This window comes from Sus scrofa, chromosome 1 (genome assembly GCF_000003025.6).
Source record: "Sus scrofa isolate TJ Tabasco breed Duroc chromosome 1, Sscrofa11.1, whole genome shotgun sequence".
NCBI classification, from domain to species: Eukaryota; Metazoa; Chordata; class Mammalia; order Artiodactyla; family Suidae; genus Sus; species Sus scrofa.
Window position 1 is genome coordinate 109,245,807 of NC_010443.5, and position 25,028 is coordinate 109,270,834.

General features: G+C 48.6%; 1 protein-coding gene across 14 annotated transcripts in view; it reads right to left on the reverse strand.

Annotated features, from left to right (window-relative positions):
* Positions 1-25,028, reverse strand: part of TLN2 (talin 2) — a 472,001-nt gene that overhangs the window by 37,144 nt on the left and 409,829 nt on the right. For 11 of the 14 annotated variants that reach the window (XM_021094283.1, XM_021094275.1, XM_021094269.1 and 8 more), the window contains 8 exons: positions 23,892-23,993; positions 20,625-20,744; positions 13,387-13,533; positions 8,094-8,260; positions 6,804-6,987; positions 3,565-3,690; positions 3,245-3,361; positions 723-908 (listed from right to left, as the gene is read on the reverse strand). In XM_021094283.1, the coding sequence (XP_020949942.1) occupies positions 723-908; positions 3,245-3,361; positions 3,565-3,690; positions 6,804-6,987; positions 8,094-8,260; positions 13,387-13,533; positions 20,625-20,744; positions 23,892-23,993 (1,149 nt within the window). The remainder of the gene's footprint in view (positions 1-722; positions 909-3,244; positions 3,362-3,564; positions 3,691-6,803; positions 6,988-8,093; positions 8,261-13,386; positions 13,534-20,624; positions 20,745-23,891; positions 23,994-25,028) is intronic. The other 3 variants (XM_021094340.1, XM_021094320.1, XM_021094327.1) reach the window with 2 other exon arrangements.

The window sequence follows — 25,028 nt, forward strand, 5'->3', positions numbered from 1 at the left end:
CAGGGCAAGGGGTTATCCATCCATCACTGAGGAGAGGCCAGGGTCCCAGGGACACGGCTGTCCCTAGAAGGGGCAAAGCCTAGAGTGGGGCTGCTCAAGGGGAGACGGGGGGCTGGGGGTACTCTTAGGGCTTAATTATTAAAAAATAAGTGAAGGTCATCAAACTCAGGTCTCCCCAGCTCTCTTCCTGAGCACTGGCTCAGGGTAGCTGCCCCCACTGACTCCCCAAAGATTAGAAGAACTTGAAAAAGACAGCTCCCAGATATTCTGTTTTGTTCCTCTGACTCACTTGCTCAGCCCCCTTGTACAGAACGCTGACCTATGGAGGTGGACAAGGGTGCAGGCTAGCAGGGGTGTGGTTTTCCTTTGGAGGGCCTGGAGCAAAATGCCACAGTTCCTCTTTACCACTGCCAGGGTGGCCCCCACCACGTCCCCCGGAGGAAGGCTTCCTGCCTATTCCAGAGATGCTGGGAGGTACAGTGGGAGGGTAAGTCAGCAGGCCAACTCCGTGCCCTCTTAACCCCAAAACTGCCCCCCAGGGAGTTGCTTCCCATGAGCTGACAGGCACACCTGCCTGCAGTGTGCTTTCTAACGCAGAGGTTCAGGTACTGAGCTGCTCCCTTCCACGTGGGGCCAGGCCCTCCCCCTCTCTATACAGAACCTAACAGCTCAACCACATCGGAACACAACCCTCCCACTCCAAATCACACCAAAGCCCTTACCTTGCAGGCCGTCAGCATATCTGACACGGCCTTTCGGCTCAGATTGGCGGTGGCGATCACGTCCTCCTGTCGACACGAGTTCCCAGCTGCCACGGCTTTGGCTGTTGCCATGGTGATGCCTTTGGTCATCCGGATCGACTCTTCAGGTGACGATGTCTTTTCAGGTACCTCTTTTGACTGGAATACCTGGAAGTTAGAAATTGAAGAGCTGAAAGAGAAGGACAAAAAGAACATACGCTTCTCTTACCGGGCTACGGGTCTGAAAACTGAGCCAGCCACGGGAAGAAACCATTGAGTGGCAGGAAATGAGAAATTTAATTTGAGTACAGTAATATCACTCTTGCTTTCAAGATCCCAGCTTGGATAAGCCGCACACACCTGTACTCGGCATTCAGGGGAACAATGTGGGGAAGGACCTACAGCATTAACCCATTCGCCCACAGAGACTGACGCTCAGTAAGTATAAACTCCCAGGGGAGTGGCTGTCTTCCAGTTCTGTTTCATCCGTGCTGGTGCTTCGGCAGAGCTCCCAGAGATTCCATAGCCCGGTGCTGCTTCCTAGGGCAGGACTGACCTGGATGCACAGCTCTGAACTCGGCTCTCTCTCTTTAAGAGGGTGTGGGGCTGGGGGAAACGAAGCATTCAATTTCTTCTATTCTTAGCCTGTCTTACAAATATAACCGCATAATTGTGTGGAGGCGTTCAAGTCGAGTGTGCCACGGTGACACTGAATTATTGAATAACACACACACACACCTTTAGAGAAGCTGCAATAAATTAACCATGGTAAGTGAAAATCCCACTTTAAAGTTCCACCTGCCACTCAAGTCAGCCGTTTCTGCATCTGGCCCAACTGCCTTGGCTCTGCTGTGAGTGATGCCTGTCCCTGAACATAGCACTCCCAAACCAGGTAGGGCTGCTCTGTCTTCAGCCCTGGGCAGCCACATTTCAGTGGGGAAGTCGTCCTTGAGGCGCCAGGGAGGACCCACATAGCAACGAACATCACTATCCCCCTACAAAGGAACAGCCGCAATCAGGCCACCAAGACCATCTTGAGTGCTGCAGCACAAGGAGCGTGGACAAGGCCCTCCATGCTAATGTGGGTCTCAGTGCATGTGCTCCTTTAGAAACGTCCTATGCCCACAGAAACGCACAATCTGGATCAATTCTAAGCCACATTGGTATACTTAGGTTGACCACATATATCCCAGGAAAGCTACACATTTCAAATCTCTACCAGTGCTACCATTAGGCCCACCCATACCTGTCAGAACATGTCCAGACATTTGGTAAGAAATCCCCAGCCCATGCAAGCAGGCAAGTGCCAGGCAGCAGTGCTTAAGGATACCGCCTGTATTTCTCTTTTTCTTTTCTCTTTTTCGGGCTGCACCTGCAGCACATGGAAGCTCCCGGGCTAAGGGTTGAGTCAGAGCTGCAGCTGCAGGCCTACACCACAACCACAGCAACACTGGATCCAAGCTGCATCTGTGATCTACACCACAGCTCATGGCAAGGCCAGATCCTTTAACCCACTAAGCAAGGCCAGGGATCAAACCCTCATCCTCACGGACACTACTTTGGGTCCTTAACCCATTGAGCCAAAGGGAGGACTCCCGCCTATATTTTTTAGTTTCTTCTTTGTGTGAGAAGTAAGCATAACAGCAATCAAGGCTGGATTCATTAAAAACAGGACAAGAGAAACTGAGGCTTTACCATCACAAGCCAATAGATTCACTGGTCTCTTCTGCTGCCCTTGGGGGCTTGTGGCCTTCGCAGGTGACCCTCTATGGATGCAGAACAACTGGAAACAAAGATAGGTCCACCATACCCACTTCCATAAGGGGATTTGAATCTGTGATCAGATCTCCTATTAAGAAGAAACCTCAGTTTGAAACTACTCATTTTCAGCCTATTTCTACTCCTAGGGATTAGGATGAGTCAATACACATCTGTGGATGAAAAGAATAGGAGATAACCACAGCAACACCACGACAGCTTGGCTCTGGAACAAGGCAAGAGCAAATCCAGGGTCAGCATCTGAGATCAGCCACCTCACACAGAGGAAGTTGGGTTTACGGGGCCGCGACCCAGGTAAAGGCATTGAGATTTTCCTAATAGCGAAAAGCAGACTCCCAAACCCGTCTGTGCAGCAGTGTGTGGCGTGTGCTGTTGCTGATGGCAACAGGCATCAAGAGAGGCTGTGTGTGGCTGCACACTGTACACATCATTTAAACCCAAGGCGAATGCAAACAGCCACACTGAATTTTCCATCTGCCAGGACTCTTCTGTAATGCTTTTGTTTCATGCCGCAGTCTTAGTGGAATTAAACTCAAATAATCACAAATGATACATTTCAATTCATTTAACTACAACGATAAGCGGATCCTAGCCAATCTTGAAGGTGGGCCTCCCTAGCTCAGGTGCACCAGGTAAAGGCTCTTTGTGCTCAAAATCTCAGAGAAGCTGCACTGAGGTCAGTTGTGGGTCATGGGGACTGAGGGAGGTGACCAGTGTCTCCTTACCGTGAGCTCTTGCTTCATGTACTCGATAGTGGCCTCAAGCGCCCGTGTGCCCCGGGTGGCCTCGTCCTCCACTGCCTTCACAGTCTTGAGGAGGGAGGTGACATTGGTCACCATCACCTGCGTGGGAGGAGAGGCCGAGAGAAAACAGGGAGTGTGCTGAGGGCTGACAGGCGGTTTTAGCTCTGGATCCAATGCTATGAGCAACAGCACCTCTCTTGTGAGAAAGGAGCTCAGTGCATGAGTATGAGTATGCACCTCTCCTTACCGCACCTCCCCTCCCCCGGGTCAGCACCCTGCCCCTAGTTGGGGCTCCACTCTACCTTGGCGGCCCCCTTGAGTTGGTACATGGAGGGGTCGTCGGCAGGCTTGCTGGCAGCTCCTTTGGTAGCACCGATGAGATCTGAAAGGGCCTTGGCCACATCTTTGATGGCATTGATCAACACCACCTGAAGGAAAGCATGGCTCCAGGTGAGCAGGTTTCACCAAGAGCTTGCAGCCCAAGAGCAGGGGTGGCACCTGGAGGCAGGGCTCTCCATCAGTGGCTCCGAAGCCTGCAGCACAGAGGACCCCCCAAGAGACCCCTTTGGAGACTCTGATGCAGGAGTCTGGGTGGGATCCAGAATCCAGACTTGAAGAAGCCCCCTAAAGGAGGTAGATGCTGAGCCTGAACGCAGAACCTGGGTAGATGTAGCATGTTCAGAAATACCTCCCTGCCTCCTGCACCCCCAGCTCAGGTTCCTGGATTCCCATCACTCATCAATGCCACAGGCACGCAGGTCTTTCTTCCTCATTGGAAACCCAACCTCAGGGCCTCTTCTCTTGCTCCCCTTTCTGCCTGGAACCTGGCTTTTTCATCATTCAGGTATCAGCTCAAATGTCCTGTCCTTAGAGACCCTTCCTGACCACTCAAGCTATAAGGCTACCCCCACTGAAATGCCCTCAGCTTGTCTTGTTTTATGTCTTGCACTTAGCAGTATGTGGAATCACTTAATTATTTATTCACTTACACACCATCCATCTCATCCCTCTACTTGGATGGAAGCTCCAGGAGAGCTGGCCTGGACTTCTGTCTGTTGTGTTCTGCACTCCGAACAGGGCCTGGTGTGAGCAGACATCACTCAACAGGATGAATGAATGAATACACAGATATGTACCCGCATCACACTGGATATAACACAGTATCCTCATTCTTCTAATTGAACAGAGACCACAGTCATCACTTCTGCACACTAGAGACTCGGAATCTCAAGTACCAGGCACACTTAGAAATTACAGGATGTTGAGCGTTGAAGTCTTCTGGGTCCAGCAACTACAGTAACAACTCTTCCTTTGGTAACAGCAACAATAGCTTCCCTTCACTGAGGGCTCCCTTCCAGGAGACAAGCCAAGCACAATGCATATTATCTAATTTAACCCTCAACACTGACTGCCATTTCAAGCAGGAATGATGGTGCTCATGTCCACACTGCTAGCGCCTGGGAATGGCAGGGGCCAGGGTGGTCACCTCCACACTGTATTACGCTCTGTGGCCTCGGCTTCTCATCTACCATCAGGGTCAGCAGCACCAGCCCTACCGCTGAAAGGATGAACCAGACAAGGGATGTGAAAACATCTTAGAAATTCAGATGTCCCAGAACCTGCAAAGCCACACCTCGACTGCCCAGCCTCTCACCTTCTCCATCTCCATCCTGTGACTTCTCTCCCACAGGGCGCAGGGGACCTCTGCCAACCTCTGAAACCACAGGTCTGGTGAGGAGGGGCTGATGGTGGGGACCACACAGGGAGGGGCAGTTGTGCTGCGGACATCTGGCATACACTGTCCCATCCTGTGTCACTGCACGGCGACCATCGAGTGGGCACACTTTTCTTTTCTGGGGGGACATTTTCCATGGACAGTCTCAAAAGAAACTGGGCTCTAGGACATGGAGACCACCTGGATTTAAAACTCTAGGCAATTCGGTACATTTCTCTGTGTCAGAGATGTAACTCCTCCCAGCCGATTCACTCCTCCTGAAGTTGGGCCAGGCTCAGGAAGAGTGTGGGTTCCAACCCCACTGATGCATTCTCTGGCTCTTCCTTCCTCCATGGGGGTAAGCACAATACCCAGGGAGAGACTTCTGTGAATTTGTGGAATTCCAGGGGGCAGCCAATCTGAGCTCTGATGTTATTAAAGAGAAGGCAGCAGAGAAGTAAAAAGTCAACTCCTGAAATGTTTCCTCACGGAGCTTCACTCCACTGGGGGATGTCAGGAAGGGGAGGGTCAAGCTGTGTGGGAGCAAAGCTGGTGGCCTGGTGTTCACCAGAACAGCTGCTGTCGTCAACTGGGTGCTACAGCAGGGGTTCTTTCTCCCATGTTGTCCGAATGGGCTTAATAGGCTCGTTTACTGACTGTGGTTTAAGCAGTAGAAACTGTTCACCACCTTCTGGTGCTGGGTGGACAGAATAGAGGGATTTTTAGGTTTGGCACTCAGGAATGTGTGGAATCCACTAACGATGGCCAGGCTTCGCTGTTAGTTCAAGGGCTCAACTACTTTGTTGGGAGCTGTGCTATATGAGTAGGTGTCAAAGACCAATAAACCACAGTTCCTGTCCTTGGGGAGCTGACAGTCTAGGCTGGGGGGCCAAGGACCACGCATATAACATCCGTGAAGATGCTAAATCCAAAGCAGAGGAATTGCAGAGCTTGCAGCCCTCCCCTGCCCCTCAGTTCCTCTCTATCATCCCCTCGGGAGCCAAGCTTCTCAAGTGGACGCCTATGCACGCTGCCTTCCTCCCTTTACTCCATCTGGCCACTGCTCACGAACAGCCTTGACTGGGTGGCCTCTGCCCTTTAAGGTCCTGGGGCTGGATACTGGCCCTCAGACCTTGGTCTTTGTCACCTTCTCGGGGGTGTCTCTGGTGGGCTGAAACACTCCCTCCTCTTAACATCAAGCCCCCTGATTCTCCTACCAGCTCCTGCTGCTTCTTGGTCTCCTTAGGCATCTCTTTCTCCTTAAGATGGTCCTAAATGGTGGGCATCAGCGCTGCCTTGACCCCCTTTTCCTCCTCCTCCCCTGTGGTTCCAGTCACCATCTGCCATCAACCCCTGCACCCACATCCCCAAACCCAGGCAGGCTCAAGCCCACCCACCAGTTCTGCCTGCATGTCTCTCTGGAACTTCCAAATCAACACTCTCCAAACCCAATTCACCTTCACCTCTGCCCAAGCCAGCCCTCCCTCCAGGGAGCGCTGGCTGGGTACATGGAGCCACGGTCTGTTCAATGCTCTAGCCTGAATGTGCCAACATCCTGCACTCTGCTGTCTCCCTTACCTCCAAACACTCACTGCATCCATGTTCACCATGCCTGCCTGAGTCTATAAAGAGTCCTCTCAAATCTGCTGGCTCATTTCCATCGCCATGGCCATACCACAGTCCATGCCACTATCTTGCCCCCAATCTGCAAACCGTGCACACCTTCATGTACGTAGTGTTTACTCCCAAAGTTCCTATTTTGCCTTTGATTTCTTCTGAGGCCTGGTGCACACTGTTTGGGGGAACATGAGGCCCACCCAAACCTACCTGGGTCTCAGGGTCATCAGAGCCGAGGCTGGCGGCCCCCAGCTTGACCACCTCGGCGAGCTGAGTGATGGTGGCTGCTGAGGACTGGGCCGCCTGGGCCAGCTTGTCTGGAGTGGATGCAGCCCCCGACACCAGCAACTTCGTGTCTTCCACCAAGGCCTTGGCTGTCTTCAGAATGTTCTCCCTGAGGAGGTGGGGAGGGTGGGTTAGGGGGAGAGACAAGGGCAGAGCTTGGTCACTGGGAGTTAGGAAGAAATGAAACGCTCCCATGGGGCTTTTGTTAAAAGGTGTTGAAGAAGATAGGTGATGTATTTGCCCTCCTTAATAGGAGGCTCTCATCTTCCATGTAGGATTAGGAGAGAGGAAGGGGAAGTCAGCTCAGAATTCAGACTGTCCAGTAATAGTAAAGCTTCAATTAAAGATTCAGGAGTTCCCCTTGCAGCACAGTGGAAACGAATTCCGCTAATATCCACAAGGAGGTGGATTTGATCCCTTGCCTCGCTCAGTGGGTTAAGGATCTGGTGTTGCTGTGGCTGTGATGTAGGTCAGCAGCTGTAGCTCTGATTCAACTCCTAGCCTGGGAAATTCTACATGCCTTGGGTGTAGCCCTAAAAAAAAAAAAAGATTCAGGGTCATTAGGGTGGTCCCCTCCCCCCAGCCCTGTAGCTTCCTTCCTGTTGTTCCTACTATCCCTGAAAATATTTCATAGCTACAGGGAACTCTGAGTCAGGGGATCTTTCCCTGGACGTCAGAGCCCAAGGGACTGAGTTCTGGAAGGGGTGACAGAGCACTGAGAATCTCTTCCCCAGCCCAGTCCTGGGGCAGAAGAGAGAGGAAGAGAAGGGCTGGACATGTGAGGATACGGGTGAGGGTGGGGAGCCTCCAGCATAAACAAAGGCCCTGGCACCAGCCTCTGAAGCAGAGTCTGAAGAGTCATCCCCAGGAAGACAGCAGGTTCAGAACTTCACTCCATTTGGCTAAGAGCTAAATGCCTGCCCCAGCCACTCCCAGTCCCACTGGAGATGGTGAGAAAATCAGAGGCACAGCTTTTTAGCTTAGAAAGCAAAATGACCAAAAAGCTATCCTCTGCTGGAGCAGACTTGATTTAAGCTGTGAAAGGCAAAGCCAGAACATGACTCTGTTTACAACTGACAAAGGGCATTTCTTTTGATTACATGGTTCACCGCCCCCACCCCCACTTGAGCATCCTGTTGAAATCTCCAAAGTTCACCAGGCCATACTGAACCTCTCTCCATTCAGAAGCCCACAGGACAGCCTTCATTCACACACCTGTGGTCTGCAAAGGTCTCATTGTTCTCTGCGTTAAGGGTCCCTGCAGTTGCAAACATGATGGTGGTGTCCAGGTCGGCAATGATCCCAGACACGGCAGTGGCAGCTGTGATACATGCCTGGGTCCCTTTGTTCCCAGCCTGGAGAGCTGATAGCACCAAGGACACCTGTAGGCAGAGAGGAAATGTCAGAGGGTGTGGAAGATGGAGAAAATATAACCCAAAGGTTTTCAGACTAAAACAAAAAACAAAAACAAACACTGCAAACAATGTTCAAGAAACAGAAGAGGAGGAAATTCTTCCAAACTCATTTTGAGCCCAACTTTACTCTGATACCAAAACCAGGCCAGGATGCCACAAGAAAAGTATACGCCAATATCTCTGATGAACAAGGTGCAAAAATCCTCAAACTGAATTCAACAAAACAATAAAAGTATCACACACCATAGTCAAGTGGGATTTATTCCAGGGATGCAAGGATGGTTCAATATCCACCTATCAGTCATTGTGACACACCATATTTACAAAATGAAGGGTAAAAATCATATGGTCACCTCAATGAATGCAGAAAAAGCATTGGACAAAATTCAACATCCATTTATGATAAAAATGTCAACAAAGTATGTAGAGCGAGAACACACATCAATATAATAAAGGCCACATAAAACAAGCCCATGGCTAATATCATACTCAAAGGTGAAAAGCAAAAGTATTTTCTTCTAAGATTGGGAATAAGACAAAGAAACTACCATCACCACTTAATTCAATCTAGTATTGGAAGTCCTAGCTAGAGCAATGAGACAAGAAATAAAAGGCATCCAAATTGGAAAGGAAGAAGTAAAACTGTCACTATTGGCAGATGACATTTTATATATAGAAAACCTTCATGACTCCATTAAAAAAACTGTTTGAACTAATCAATGAATTCAGCAAATCTGCAGGATACAAAAATCAGTATAGAAAAATCTATTGCATTTCTAAATACTAATAATGAACTATTAGAAAGCGAAATCAAGAAAACAATCCAATCTGCAATTGCATCAAAAAAGAATAGAATACCTAGGAATAAATTTAACAAGGAGGTGAAAGACCTGTATCTTGAAAACTACGAGACATCAAAGAAATTCAAGACACAAAGAAAAGATAGTCTGTGCTCATGGATTAAAAGAATATTGTTAAAATATCCATACTACCCAAATCAATATACAACTCAATGCAATTCTTATCACAATTCCAATGGAATATTTTTACAGAAATAGAACAAACAATCCTAAAATATGTGTGGAACCATAAATGATTCCAATTAGCCAAAGCAATCTTGAGGAAGAAGAACAAAACTAGAGCATCATGCTTTCTGATTTCCAACATATCACAAAACCAGAGTAATTACAACAGTACGGTAATGGCATAAAAATGGACACATAGATGGAATAAAGAGCCCAGAAACAGACCCATGGATATCTAGTGAAGTAATTTATAATAAAGAAGCCAAGAATATGCAACTGGGAAGTAACAGTGTGTTCAATAAATGGTGTTGAGAAAACTGGACAGCCACAAGCAGCAGAATCAAACTGGACCACTATCTTATACCATGCACAAAGATTAACTCAAAATGGATTAAATATAAGACCAGAAACCACAGAACTCCTAGAAGAAAATACTGGTGGTGACTTCCTTGAAATAGGTCTTGGCAATGAATCTGACACCAAAAGCCCAAGCAATAAAAGCAAAAATAAACAAATGGGACTCTATCAAACTAAAAAGCTTCTGCACAGTAAAGGAAACCACCAACAAAATGAAAAGGCAATTTACTGAATGGGAAAAAATATTTGCAAATCATGTGTCTGATAAAAATATAAAGAACTCATACAACTCAATGGCAAAAAAAAAAAAAAAAAAGTCTGATTTTTAAAATGGGCAGAGGACCTGAATGGACATTTCCCCAAAAAAGACATACAGACGGCCAACAGGCACATGGAAAGATGCTCCATGTAATTATCAAGGAAAACAAATCAAAACCACAATGAATTATCACTTCATATCTGTCAGAATGTTTGTCATCAAAATGACAAGAAGCAACAAGTGTTGGCAGAGTTGTAGAGGAAAGGCAACACTTACCCATCTTTGGTGGAAATATAAATTGGTACAGCCCCATATGAAGGACAACATGAAGGTTCCTCAAACATTAAACATAAAACTACTGTGTGATCCAACAGTTCCACTTCTGGGTATTTAGTCAAAGACAGTGAAAACACTAACTCAAAAAGATAATATAACCCCTATGTTCACTGCAGCACTATTTATAATAGCCAAGACCTGGGAAAAAACCCAAGTGTCTATTGATGGATAAGTGGATAAAGAAAATGTGGTATATATATACAATAGAATATTATTCAACCAGAAGTAAGAATTAAATCTTGCCATTTTCAAAAACATGAACGGACATCAAAGGCACCATGCTAAGTGAAATAAGTCAGAAAAAGACAAATAATGCATGATCTAACAGTGGAATCTTAAAACCAAGTATCAAGCTCATAAATACAGAGAACAGATTGGTGGTTGCCAAGAGGCTGGGGATGAGGGGTAGGAAAAAATGGGTGAACTGTTTTTGTTTTTAGTTTAAATAAACGGAATAAAAATTAAAGCAAAAAACCAGCCAAACTCATAGAAAGGGAGATCAGATTTGTGGTTATGGCAGGGGGTGGGGTGGTGGTGAGATTGGAGGAAGGTGGTCAAAAGGCACAAACTTCTAGCTTTAAGCTAAGTCCCAGTATAATGCCTAAGATGATGACTCTAGTAGGCACCGCTTTGTGATCCATGTGAAAGTTGTTAAAATTTCAAAGAGCTCTCATTACAAGGGAACAAATATACAGACAAACATACTTTTTGTATTCATATGAGATGATGGGTAGTAACTAAACTTATGATAATCATTTCATAACAGATGTACGAAGAAATGATGCCACGCAAGCTAAACTTATAAAGTGCCATATGTCAATTACATCTCAATAAATCTGGAAATCAAAAAGTGAAAAAAAAAAAAAACCAAAAAACAAATCAGAACCATGAATTTTCTCTCTGAGAGTCAAAGCAGCACCGTCTGGAGGCCGCAGCCTCTCTGAATAAGAGCAGTGCCATTTGCTGGCGACAACACAACCTTGGGTAGGCTGTCTTATCTAAGTCTCTGTTTCCTCATCTGGAAAAGGGAGCTATGGGAGGACTCACTGGGCGAGTATGTATGTACAGTGCGTAGCATGTAAGAAGTGTTTCGTGGAGGGCAGATGCTACTCTTTATTGAGTTATGTTTCAGAAGCTACAAAGGGGGATAAGGATGAGGCTTCTGTGAAAGCGATGGCTGTTTCTGTCCCTCCTGATGGGCTTCTCACTCATCATTCCTTCCCTTGGCTGCCTCTTGACTAGAAACTTTTCATAGTGGACCCCATAGGGGCTGGAGGCCAGGGAGGGTCCCCTCATGTCACCTCTCCACCCCACCTGCCATCTCAAGCCATCACCTGCCACCAACAGGTTGGCTAAGGTGTTCATTCCAGAGTCTTCCACGCCAGAAACCCTCTGCCGGCAACTGTCACCCCTCCAGTACACCCTCCTGTTCCTAGAGACACTTTCCTACAAGGCAAACCAGACCCACCACGCCCCTGGGTATGCCTCTGCTCTGGCTGTGCGGAAGTGAGCTCCCTTCACAGCCAGGTCCCAGCTCCAGGCCTCCCCCCACATTCCTGCCATATGCCATATCAGCCCCTCGCTTCCCCTTATGAGTCTGTCCTCATGGTGGCTGGTGGGGGGGGGGGATCACAAAGACACACCTAGACAGGTAAGAACGATGCCAGGTGGAGATGGGAGGGCAGGCAACTGCTCCAATGCCTAGATGCTCTGAATGAGCGGACCCCCTGCCTCTGATCCTCCTCCCAGTGTCCTGAGTCAGGGATCCCCAGCTGGGAGAAGCAGGAAGGAGGCCAGCTCAAGAAGACCATGCTGCTGGGCCAGGCTACCAATGCCACGCGGCCTGGACCCCTCCTCCCCTCCCTTGTGCTTTCTGTTTCAAGGTCTTCTAAGGGAGAACTTGGTATGAGAACTCCAACAACAAGGAAAGGCATTGAAAGGAGAGAGAATGCCTTCCTCCAGCTGAGAGATTTATTTCCTCATTCTAAGAAGTCCAGGGAGGCCTGGACGGTCATGCGGGCTGCGGGAGACAGCCAGATGGATGCTTGGCTGTGGCAAGGGGCCATGTATAGAGCAGCCTCTGTACTGGCACCTTCGGAGGAGGGCCCCCCACCCATGTCCATCAAATCCTGCTGCCAAGCTTCCCAACAATGCAGAGCCCTCTGTCCTATGACCCAAATGAAGGAAAGAGAATTCCAGCAAAGCATGGGTGCTGTAGCCTGAACCCCAAGTGGCCTGCACGGCAGCTGCCTTGAAAAATGACTCAAGAGAAATAAGTCAGGCAAACCATCAGCAAACTGTGGGAGAGTCAAGGAGCTACTGGGACTGCGATGGAAGGGATATTCAGAACAGGGTGCTGTGAACCAGGAAAAACTTACTGAGAGAAGGTAGTGTTGGGGGACAGGGAACAGCAGCTAGCACTGATTAAACATAGAACATGCACTTGGCACCGTGCCTAGCTCTTAGACACCCATTCCTGCATGGAATCTTCATACCCCATGGGCCGAGGATTCTTCATCCTCACTTTACAGATGAGGAAGTTGGGGCTTAGCCGGGCCAAGTAGCCCAGCTAGCGTCCCATGCACTAGGCTATGGGATTCTCCCTACAAACAGCTGCCCAGTCAGGAAAGATCCTGCAGGCTCCTGCCCTCCCAACCAAGGTGCAATGCGACGACGTTGGTGGGTGCTTAACCCTCCCCGCTGCACTGTCTCATCTGGAAATGGAAAGGTTACACAAAGGAAATAAAGGTCCTTCTTCCTCAGCCCCCAGTACCGGGAGTCTCCCTGGGAAGGGAGCCTGCCGGTAAAAGTACACAGAGAGGCTGCAGGGAGGGGCTCCAGGTGCTGACTGTGACTTGGATACCGCCCATCCAGTCTGTCACAGGTGAGCCCTCCAAGGTGACCCTGGGGCCCTGACCTCTGTGGGACAGTCTTTCTCATGCCCAGTTTCTCAGGACCATGGATCACCCCCACCCCCTGATGCACCCTGGCCCTGGGGAGACCCTGGGTGGGTGGGAAGACCACCAGACCTGAGCTGGCTACATGGCTTTTGGCTGAGTTTCCTGGTCTATCACAGCAGGTCACCGTGCCCACCTGTCCTGCAGGCTGCCCCTTACCTTCTCGGTGACAGCGCGGGCACACTCGATCAGTTCCCTCTTGGTGTAGCTGTCTGTGGGGCACACCTGGAGGGCGCCCGCCTTCTGCACCAGGAAGATGCAGCCGTGGCCCAGGTCCTGCACCCGAGTGCGAATCTGGAAGCCGATCTGCAGAGGCAAGTTGAGGGTGGGGAAGGAGAAGCATGACAGCCCTGCCATGGAGGTCTTCCCCATGTGGAAAATTTCTCCTACATCCTAGGGGAGCCTGGCTAGGAAAATTCCACTGCTGTTAGAAGGCTGTGTTTGGTGCACTACGGAATTTGGTTGATTTTGCTTTCCTTTTTAGAGACTGTAAAATGCCCACAGTCCCCAGTCAGCAAACTTAATAATATTTGCTACCTTTTCTGGTGTATTGCTTATCTGTATGCTGAGTCACCAGATAAGAATGTTAATGAGAGGGATTCTGTGTGGTTATTCATTCAACAAGCGTTTATTGAGCCCCCACTGTGTGTCACGGCCTCTTCTAAGCAGGTAAGGCATTTAATTTCATTGACTCCTCACAAAAGCCCTAGAGGGTAATTAGAAGTTCAGAATATATTGCTTTAGCATAAAGCATATTTTAAAGTGTTCAGATTCTTTGCAAAATTGCTGTTTACCAACCAGAACGCCTCCTTCCTCAGCTACCTGTAGCGGGAGCAACCATGCTGGGCCTAGGCTTCCTTTCTAACAAGCCAGTTTGCGGTTTTCTTAAAAAGGTAAATTTTTAGAGCTGTGGGCTCAGCAGGCATGCATTCTTTCAATGACCCCTGGGTTGTGTGATTATAAAAGGTACTTTGCCTAAAAGAGGCCAAATGGGCTCCACTATGGATAAGCTGTCAGCATCTTTTAATGGTGTAATAAATTCTACTTCCACCTCCCAAAGTCTGCATTCTTCAGGTTTTGTTCTACATCAATTTTCATTTTTGTCTGATCAATACAGCCCAGGTAAGCAACTAAATACAAAACAAAACAGCTCTAAGTGTTATTTTCAAGAATCCATAATAGCTAGAAACTGTATGCTTATCCTCCCAGCATCTCTCAAGAAGTTACTAAGAGTGTCCAGGTTTTGTGAATAAAACCTGGGACTTCACATGCCTGGGAATCTTCTAACACCATCCCATGAGTCAGTGTTTAAGGGAAGGTGATTCTAGGGAGGGAGGGGGCTGCAATGCTCAGTCTATGACTGAAATGCACAGGGCACATGGCTTTCAGGGAAAAAGGTTACCCCCCTAACCCTTTGAGGCCCAAAGAATGTTTAAATCTATTTGGTAAAAAAGTTCTCCTGACCCAGAAAGTTGAGCTTCTGCTCTCTGGGGGTGTCTTCTAATCTACACGAGAAGGGACTACAAAAACTTCATGACTGGCAGGGCTTCTTCTTGACCATCTCCACAGGGAAAACGACCCGAGTGTCACACCAGGACTGTGAAACCCAGAAGCTCTGAGAACATACCTGGACTAGTGTGGCATCAAGGTCAACCCTGAGAAGGGCAGAGGCTCAAATTCAGCCCATGCAATGGCAATGCTATGTGAGTGTATGGCTGGGCATGTTTTCCGGTTTAAACACCAGGTCAAGCTTTAGCAGGGGGATGCCCCAGGAAAGCTTTAAACTCAACCTGGATCTCCAGGCTTTCCCGAGCCATGCAGTGTAACCCTGAGTACACAAAGGTAAGAGTGAATCCAAAGGCCAGAGCTCAGCTGCCCAGGACGAGCCAGGTCTCCAAAGGATAAAGTGCTAATGGGAAGTCAAGTGAGGGGGACATGGAGGAAGACGCATTTATAGACTTGCACAATAAAAAAGCCCTTATGAGTTAACCTCCCCGTTTTACAGATGAAGAGACTGAGGCCCAGAGAAGTGATACGTTTGGCCCAAGATCACGCAGCCGGTTCTAGGCAAAGCCAAATGAGAATCCAAGTCTTTAATCCCAAGCACAGTGTTCTAGTCATCAGATCGGTGATTTCCTAATTTGATTTTTTTTCCATTCAGCAGCAGAACCCTTTCTTACCACTCCCCCTACGCCTCCAACAAAATCTCTCATGGAACCTCAACATCTAAAACAGTAATTTGTTATTACTATACTCTTCCTTTATGAGTTAAAATTTATATCCTCGACTCAAAAAGTCAACAATGAGACTCAATGATCCCTAGAAGAGGTTATGAAGGCCAGTTACAGCCTTGGCCCCCAACTCATTTCTGTATTTTGCTTCGGTTGCACAGTGTTGAGAATCTTGTTCCATGGAAAAAGCAAAACAGAACAGTTTTCTGGCAGTTTCCTGACCACAGCAGGCAGGGCAGACACTTCCCTGGCCTGAGGTCTGCACAAATCCACCCAGGGGCCCAGAGTAAGACACTGGGGGCCCCTAGTGGGTTACTATTTTGGCTCAGAATATGTTCAACTCAAGAGTACATGCAGCTTTTCCTAACAGTTTTTACGGAAATAATTATGCTTAAAAAGTGAAACTTGAGTAAGACTTCCAGGCCACCTTCCTGGGTTGGGGTTCTATAGAGTAAGGTGTGAAACCATGGGGCTGGAGAAGACCCAGGCCTTCTCCGCACACCCATCCTGCTCTTTGCACCGAGCTAAGCCTGAGCTTTCTGTCTGCAAAATGTCAGAGCCCTGGGACAATGCCAGGCCTCCTAAATCAGTCCCCAATCACCTGGGGTGGGAGGGAGAAGGAACCCTCTCCTGAGCTGTCCTCAAACCTGACATGAGAAGACAGGAGAGACTGTGGGAAGACATCCTAACCACACTCTCATGCTCCCTCAGCCCCCCTCTCAGAAGGCTAGGCTATAGAAACACCTCACCATCCTGATGCTCAGCCCCCTTCTTGGAGATGACATCATGCATGTAGCAAGGGATCCTGTAAATGCAACGTGGAGCTGACAGAGTGGTCATCAGGGACACAATTCCTTTCAGTTAGGAAGCTCAAGGAAAATCAGCACCAGAAAGCAGAGGGATGAGACCAAAATGAGGCAATGGCTGCAAAGCTTTGGAGTTTTGTCAACCCAGAGCTTGGTCCTGGAGCCCAAGTCTGTGGGTCACACAGCTATCTTCTACGGGCCTGGAGAACCCCACTGAGGACTGGCCGCAAAAACCCCTTACAGGCTTGGCTGCACAATCCTATATGGACAGTGTGCAGGAGAGACACAGTATTATGAAGGACAAGTTGTGAAATAGGCCTCACAGAGATTTTCACAGGCTCAGAGGGCTGAATGCAACAAAAAGGAAAGGATCTCAGGATGCCAGCCTCACCCCCTACTCTCAGCCCTCTTCCACCTGGGCAGCAGAAAGGATCACGGACCTTGCTTCCAGCTCTGCCCTCTCCCGGCCACCAGACTCTTTGGGTGAGCCTGGGAACCTCATGGGGACTTTGTCTCCTCACTGCGGCAGAGGACCTGCCCTGCCCACTTCCCAGAGCAGATGATCAAATGGAAGGTTCACGTGCAAAGCCTCAGCAAGCGGAAAGTGCCACGTGAACATTCACTATAGTGAAGAGAGGCCACTTGGGGCAAGGGAAGGAGCAGGGGCTGTGATGCCTAACAAACAGGGGTTCAAACCCTGACCCTGACTTTTCTTCATATTGACTTGTTCACTTATTTTCTTTCTTGAAACACTCACTTATCCCGAGAAGTTATGAAAAAGGGGGCTTCAGCACTCACTGTTGCAGCTATGCGGTCACAGGGCTCCCTGAGCCTCTGTGGTTTGCAGCTCAGTGAGATGGGAAGGACAAATGATTCTCGCCTCACATATGGCAGTTGCAAGGGAAATGGGACGGCGCCCAGCACACCATCTGTGCTGGTACGGGCTGGATAAAGAGCTCGCCAATTCTACGCTCCTCCATGGGCACCTGGGATAGCTACGGCATTTCAGCGAAGGATAAGAGAATCAACATGCTCTCCACTGCTGCAATTTCACAGAACATTTTGTACTGGCTGGAGGAACATCCTAAAAGGGAATGCATTTTTAAGACCATTTCAGATAAGGGCTTGAAAAACGCTAAGCTTCTCAAAGCAACACTGAACTTCTCAGCAAATATGACCCGCACCGCCCCCACCCCCACCCCCCGCCTCCAAGCAATCCAACTTACCACCAGTGTTTATTATAAAGGAATGTTGCTCAAAGACATAAAACTTGGACCTTTAACCGGCAACGTGGGTAAAGCAATACTTGAACCTCAAGAAAAACCCTCAATTCCCCCTTCTTGCCCAAACAAAAGTAAAATGGAGAAGATTGTCTCCTGGTTTTGTGCCTTGGGGGAAATTAGAAGCCTGGGCTTCATGAAGTTCTGGATCTCATTTCAACTGGAGAGGGTCTAAGAAACACTGATCCATCATCATTACCGCCTAAAACTAAACAAAACGTACAGATTATTCTCAGGCTTTGCGATCAATTACATCTGAAACCAGGTCAAATATAATTTGCCTGGGAGAGTTTGTAGAAGTTGGAAAGGCAATACTGGATGTTATCTGACAAACTACAGTTTCTCCTTAGAAGACACGGACGGCAGGAAAAACTGGCGTGCACAGCAGAAGCAGGGTGCCACTCTCCCACCTACAGAAAGTGTGCTTCCCGGAGTGGAAAGTTTCAGAGAATTCTTCAGGGGAAAGGGCTGTGGTTCTCACCACAGGCTCTTGACAAATGCTCCTGCCAGCTTTTAAGACGTGCAGCATTACAAGTGGTTATGGCAATGTGTCCTCAGAGACAGTGCCGTCGTTACCAAACCTCTCCCCCAGCATTTTCATTGAGAAGCCTGTGGCTCATGGGATCTACATTTTTCTCATCTTTTTTTTTTTTTTTTTTTTTTTTTTTTGGAAAGAGGAAACATCATAAATTACAGAGCTGATGGGGGGTTTTAACTTCTCTGAAGAAAGAAGTTTTCACAGGGATGTTAGGAAAAGTTTGAATTTTCCATGGAAAAATTAGCAGATAAAGCCCTGGCTTGATGTTGAGAGGGCAGAGCTAGGACTTTTCCTGTAATTGTCGCATTCTGGAAAAGACCAAAACGCTGACTCTGCACAGCAGACTGCGGGACCGCAGTGAAGGGGCAGCTTCTTATTTGCCCTGGATACAAATATTTTCACATGCTGTGATGTGGGGCCCTCTTGGGTATACAAATAATTCCAGAGTCTAGGAATAAAAAACTACATTGCTTCAGGGATCTCCTAACCTTCTCAGTTTTCCCCTAAATATCTGTCTGGCAAATGCACACAAAGAATTTTCCTTAGCAAGCCCCTGGTAATTTTATATTCTCTCTGCCCCTTTTCACTCCAGGTCACACTGCTTGGGTGTCTGGAATGTAAAACATATCTCAAGACATAACGGTGAAAAGGCAAAACCTTAATGGAAATGTCAGCTGCTGCAAACGCAGGGCCAGTACCTAAAGTCACTTCCCGTTGTGCTTTTACTAAAACATTTTCTTTCCTGGATGCTTTGGCATTTCTTTTGTATTTTGCTTCAATGCTCTGGCTTGCAATGAGAAAAGTGCTTGTTTCCCACATGGGCACATGGGGTAGGCCAGCTCATTAGAACTCAGAGGTGGAAAGGACTCCAGAGATCACTGGGTCTTCGCTCAGTAAGCAGGTCGGTAGTGAAACCAAGCAAGGAAGATGCATGTCGATCCTGTTCTTCAAGATTTCTGGAGACAGCTATACGAACCTCTCTCACAGTCACAGTCTCTTAGTTTTCAATCCTCTCAAAAAGCCAAACACTTCTTCCTTTTGCCCAACCACGCTTTTCCTTATGCTAACACAAAGTCTCTTAACACTTGTTTATGAAATTCAAAATTACATGTTAAATGAATGATACATCCAGATGATCTTACTAACACAGGGAGTCTGCTTTAAAAAAAGAGATGGGCCCTGTGTAAACAAGCAACAGGATCCTGATGCAGGTTTCTGATGCTTTTTCTTTCCTGGGAGTGACTAAACAGACTCACTGCCAATAGAATTATTCATGCCGCAACTTAAATATTCAATCATCCTAAAATCTCAAAATGCAGGCACTGTTAGAAACCGCAGTCATCCCATGCTGGATATATATGTAACAAGTACATATATATGATACTCCCGCTTACATGCATTGTTACAACATACGTTAGAAAGTGATTTTGTTTGGGTCTTCATTTCTGTAGTGTCGCTGAGAGTCTTTGTGAAGACATGCTTAGACCTGACCCCCCCAGGAGAAACAGCAGCACTGAGTAACTTGGGGACACTGTCTGCCATCACAAGGAGAAGGGAAGACCAGCCAAAGCCTTCTGCCTTGATAGCCCGGCGCCCTTAGGGACGCCATGAACAGGGTTCGCCCTCCATAAACAGCTTTCTGAATTTCAGGGATGGAGTTACCTTGTCTTCCCAGGGTCCCTGCAATCCACTCCATTATTCTTTATCGCAGACCGAGCTTTCTTTCTCTAAGGAGCCATCTAGAGCTTGGGCCTGGGCCCCTTCTCCGTGTTAACACTGATATAATCAGGCACCTCAGAGCCCCACCCACCCCGCCTGCTTGCCCACGGACCACTCAACTTCTCAGAGGTACTAGACATGGGACCGCTGAGAAAGGGGCCTCTGGAGTCAAACTTGTGCTATTTTAAGACTCTTATGGGTGCAAGTCCTCTTGGCCACCAGGGAAAGTGAATTTAGGAAAGAGAGGTAGTAAGAAGAGGAGTCCATGGGAGGTATGGGGACAAGGATCTGGGCCAGTTCTTAAAAAGCCACCAACAATATTTGTGTAAGACTCTGTTTCCTGAAAGCAAGTTAGCTACATACATGGCCCTTTCTCAAGGGAGGGGTGGCTGAATCCTACACTTGGTTCCTCTAAAACTTCCGTGAGCCTTTGGAAAACATACAAATGATTGAGGGGGACTGCTACGCAGGAGTAGGAAGTGACAGGAGGGTGGCAGTGCGTGTTCTTCCCTTGGCATTAGGTGACAGGCTGGGGGATGGGAAACCGGGCAGAGCTCTATTAACAGAGTCCTTCTGACTCACCTCCCCAGACGGCGCCAGGGCTGTGTCAGAGCCTCAGGAAGGACAGTGAGCCTGAAGCATGGGGCAGGGGTGGGGGTACTGAGTTTGAAGCTGGGGGGCTGGCAGCACGGAAGAGGGAACTAAGCCTGGTTCTGGCCAGGACGCTGGGGTCTTCTGGAGTGGAGCTAAGCTATGGAGAATCCCCTGGGGGTTGGCACCAGGGTGGGTGTGCTTCTTAAAAGAGGGACTTAAGGTGGCAGACCTCCTCTGGTTCCGCCGTGGCTGCTGCCATCTGGCCCTGGAGAGCCAGGTGCCCATAGTCACTGGTCATTTGTGAAGCCAGTCCTCCCAACTCCTCCGGGTTAGTAACCGACTTAGTCATCTGGAAAAAGAAAACAAGCAAGACACAAACACACACGGACACACAGAGAAAAGCATGAGAACCACGTGTTAATACCACCGGATGCCAAAGGGTCTCATTCACTTTTAAGCTTGTGGCTTGCATTTGGGGCTGGGCGCTGCAGAGGGCAGTTCAAGCAAAGCCCATGCGCAGCCCACACGACAGGCCAGGGCCCTCTCGCCAGGGGGTCCTTCCCAGGTCAATGCAACATGCTCAGGTTCAGGCTGTTCAGCAAGGAGGCCGGGCCTCAGGGTCCACCCTTCGGGACGTGAGAGCAGCAGCTTCCGGCCAGCCTTGCCCTGAGGGGTCATCAGGTCAGCTCCCCAGAGAAATCACAGGGGGCACAGCCCTGGTTGCACACTGCTCCCAGCTGATCTGGTCTCTGGAAACCCGGAAGCAGGTCCCACACGGCCGAGAGCGGGCATGAGGACGGGGTCATTAGGAAATCGTAACTGAAGTGATGGATAAGCCTAATGCTGGGGCCAAAGAAACTCACAGAATACGGCTTTGTAATAACACTGCGCCAAAGAATGACAACGCTTCAGCCACAAACTCAGGGAAGGGTATACTGTAGCCTAAATGGTCAAGCTCTCTCTTTTCCACTCTCAAGATATTCTGTATTTTCCTCCTGTTTCATAGAAAACCACGTACCCTATACCTACATAACATGCTAGTTTCTAGTTTTCCCTTCCAAGGGACAAAAACACCCCTTAGTTTTCACAGGGCAATTCTTGTCTGCCACCCAGAAAGGTACCTGCGCCTTGCTCAGGTCTGAGGCTTCTTTTCTGCCCTGCCTACTCATCTGGGTGAAAATACTTCCTTTCTCTTTGAGGCATCTGAAGTCTTTGATTGTTTTTTTTTTTCTTTCCAGTCACCTTCCCCCAGCCTGCCCTGGAAATCCTTAATCTTAAAGGGCTTAAAAAATTAAAAAAAATTTTTTTTTTGGCTTTGACCATGGAATGCATAAGTTCCCCAGCCAGGGATCGAACCCAGGCCACAGCTGTAACCAGAGCCCACAGCAGTGACAGCGCCAGGTCCTTAAACCTGCTGAGCCACCAGGGAACTCCTAAAAAATCCTGTTAGAGGACCGTGCATCCACTGAGGCTGGATGGGAATGTGAGGCCCATTGAAGGCATGTTTACCATGAAATGTCACCTTTCGGGAGTTCCTGTTGTGGCCCAGAGGAAATGAATCCGACTAGGAACCATGAGGTTGCAGGTGCGATCCCTGGCCTCGCTCGGTGGGTTAAGAATCTGGTGTTGCCATGAGCTGTGGTGTAGGTCACAGATGAGGCTCAGATCTGGCATTGCTGTGGCTGTGCTATAGGCTGGCAGCTGTAGCTCTGATTGGCCCCCTGGCCTGGGAACCTCCATATGCCGTGGGTGTGGTCCCCAAAAAAGAAATGTCACCTTTCAGGCTGAGGTGTGGGTTCCCAAGGAACCCACGCTGAACCCCAGGAGAGCAAGGCTGTACTGTGTACTGTGAGCCCTGCCATGAGGAGCCCTGCCATGAGGGCACTCTCACCGCCCCCCTCCCCACCCCAAGGACCCCGACCAGCCATCCCAGGAGCGGCTACAGAGGACACTCAGGGTCAAGATGGGCCAGCTGAGAACCTAGCCCAGGAGACACTTCAGAAACACCTGAGGCCCCTGGAAACATTTTCTCCCCTGCTCGCTGTGCTCCCTGATCAGAGGAACCGCCACCGCAGGGCTGACGGATGGGACCAGAGCCGCCCCTGAGCAATTCTGAGCAGGGCGGGACCCGGCGCCTCCAGCCTTCCCCGAGTCTCTGAGTCAGGCACTGTTCCTCCCTTCCTCTCCAGCCCAAGTCCTTTCGAACAGCAATGAGCCTGGCACAACTGCAGAGTTTCTAAGAATGAGGAGCAGCAGCCAGGCAAGCCTTTGTGGTCCAAGCTCAACCTCTAGTGGACACAAGACTACATGACAAAACCATCCAGAGAGGCGCCGGGCCTGATGGGGCAGGAACCATGTGGTGGAGCCATCTGGTCCCTCCAACTCAGGCTTACGAGGCAGCATCAAAGAGGCATCTTTCAATTTTACCCTGGGATATCTGAGCCTTCAAAAGTTAACAACTTCTTTACTATGTCCGTCTATTAATTCTTTGAGGACATTTTTTGGGGGTACAACTTTTTAACCTATCAGGATAGCATTCACTGTCTCTCAATGCCATTTATATCTAAATATCCATATAATACAATTCTGACTGCATTGCATTTTAGCAAAAAAAACCAAAAAACAAAAAAACAAAACAAAACAAAAAAAACCCTCCAAAAGTCACATGGCTTTTGTTGTCAGGAGAAAAAAAATTTTACATGATCACAGTTTCACTTTGCCTGTAAGAGTGGCAAATTTTTTTTTTTTGGTCTGTCTTTTCTAGGGCCACACCCACAGCATGTGGAGGTTCCCAGGCTAGGGGTCGAATTGGAGCTGTAGCCGCCAGCCTATGCCACAGCCACAGCAGCGCCAGATCCAAGCCATGTCTGTGACCTACACCACAGCTCACGGCAACACCAGATCCTTAACCCACTGAGTGAGGCCAGGGATCGAACCCACGACTTCATGGTTCCTAGTCGGATTCGTTAACCACTGAGCCATGACGGGAACTCCAAGAGTGGCAATATCTTATTGCTCATTTTAAGTACTGTCCAAGTCTTGTCCAAGTATTATAATTTGATTCCATCAGAAAATTTTGGTTCTATTCCCAAGTGTCTTCTCTTGTACTATAACTATAATGTATAAAAACATTTCAAGTCCTCTGTGAGATATATAGGATTTTTTCTTCTTTCTCCTTAACTTGCAATTTCCTTCTCATTTCCTCCTTGATTCTAATTTTCTCTCTTTCCTCGCTCCCCTGTCCTCATGCTCAAATCTCATTCATCATTCATTTCCTTTTGGAGCTTTTGAATGAGATAAGCAGTTCAGTGGCCTGGGACTTCTAGACCACAGGCAGCCAGAAAGACCACAGATAAGGACAAAGCTGGGGCGCAAGGGGAACTAGGAACTCAGGGGCCTGATCTCTCTCCAGCCCAGACCCCAGATCTCAAGAGTCAGTGGTGTGGTGGATGGAAGGGCAACCAACAGTGGGCGGGGCAGCCCGTTTTCTCCTTACCATTTCCTGAGCCGTTACCGCAATGGCTTTGGAGTATTTAACCACTGTAGTCTGATAGTCGACGAACGTCCCCTTTGGCTCTGGAGGAGTGCCTTCATCCAGCTACAGAGGAGAGGAAAACAACCCACAGGTCACCAGAGGCCCTGCTGAAGCGCGCGTGGAGGGGGGGTTCTTCTGAAGAATCCCGAACTTGGAAAAAAGGGGAGGCCTTCTGAGTTTCCTTGGCCCAGAATGGACAGGCTCCCCAAGTTTGGTGATAAGGACTTCGCTAGAGATGCACAACAGGTGCTCAGGGCACACAGGCAAAGGGAGGGCCCCGTTTTTCTTAGGGGAGTGGGAGCGCTGTTCGGAGGAATGATGCTTCAGCCAAGTCTTACCAGGCAAGGCGTCTGCTGCATACAAAGGCAGGGGAGGAGTCTCGAGAGAGGGAAGTGCGCTCAGGCATGCGGAGGTGGGCGTGAGTCAGACACTTGCAGGGAAGTCAGAATAGAGGGCAACGAGCTGGGTGAGGAGGCTAAACCTACATCATGAAGGGCTTCCCTAGGAATGGGGTAGCCCATGGATGTCTACATGCACCCAGAAGCCCCACTCTGATCTAAGTTGGGGAAGAGAAGGAACTGGAAGCACTAGCCACAGCTTGTTGCTCATCGAACTCTAGCACCAAAGGAACTGCAAGAAGGGTGTGATCCGTGTGGAGTACAAGAGGTGGAGAAGTGGGATGGTTGTGTGTCCCTTGAAGAGCTGGGGACTGATTGGCTCAGAAGACGTGAACTTGAGACCTGGTTCTAGGACTTGTGAATCAGCCTCAAGCTAGGAATTTAAACTGCTTCTCAGGTCTTTTACTGGAAACATCCAAGCATCAGAAGGTTGAAGCAAAGGTCAAGGGAGATAATATGCCATCTCCATGAAGGTAGAGGAGAGGATGACCATACATAATGATACTGTCTGTTATGATGAGGATGCTGAAAAAGACAAGCCATCCTCACCACCAGTACATTGTGACTGTCACCTCTGGTTACTGAATGATATTCTAGGTGAAGAGATAAGGTGACTATAAATGAATATAAAAAGAGTGCATAAGGAAAACAGAAGGGGGCATGAAGGAACCATGAAGAAAACAGTGGGATCTGGGGTAGG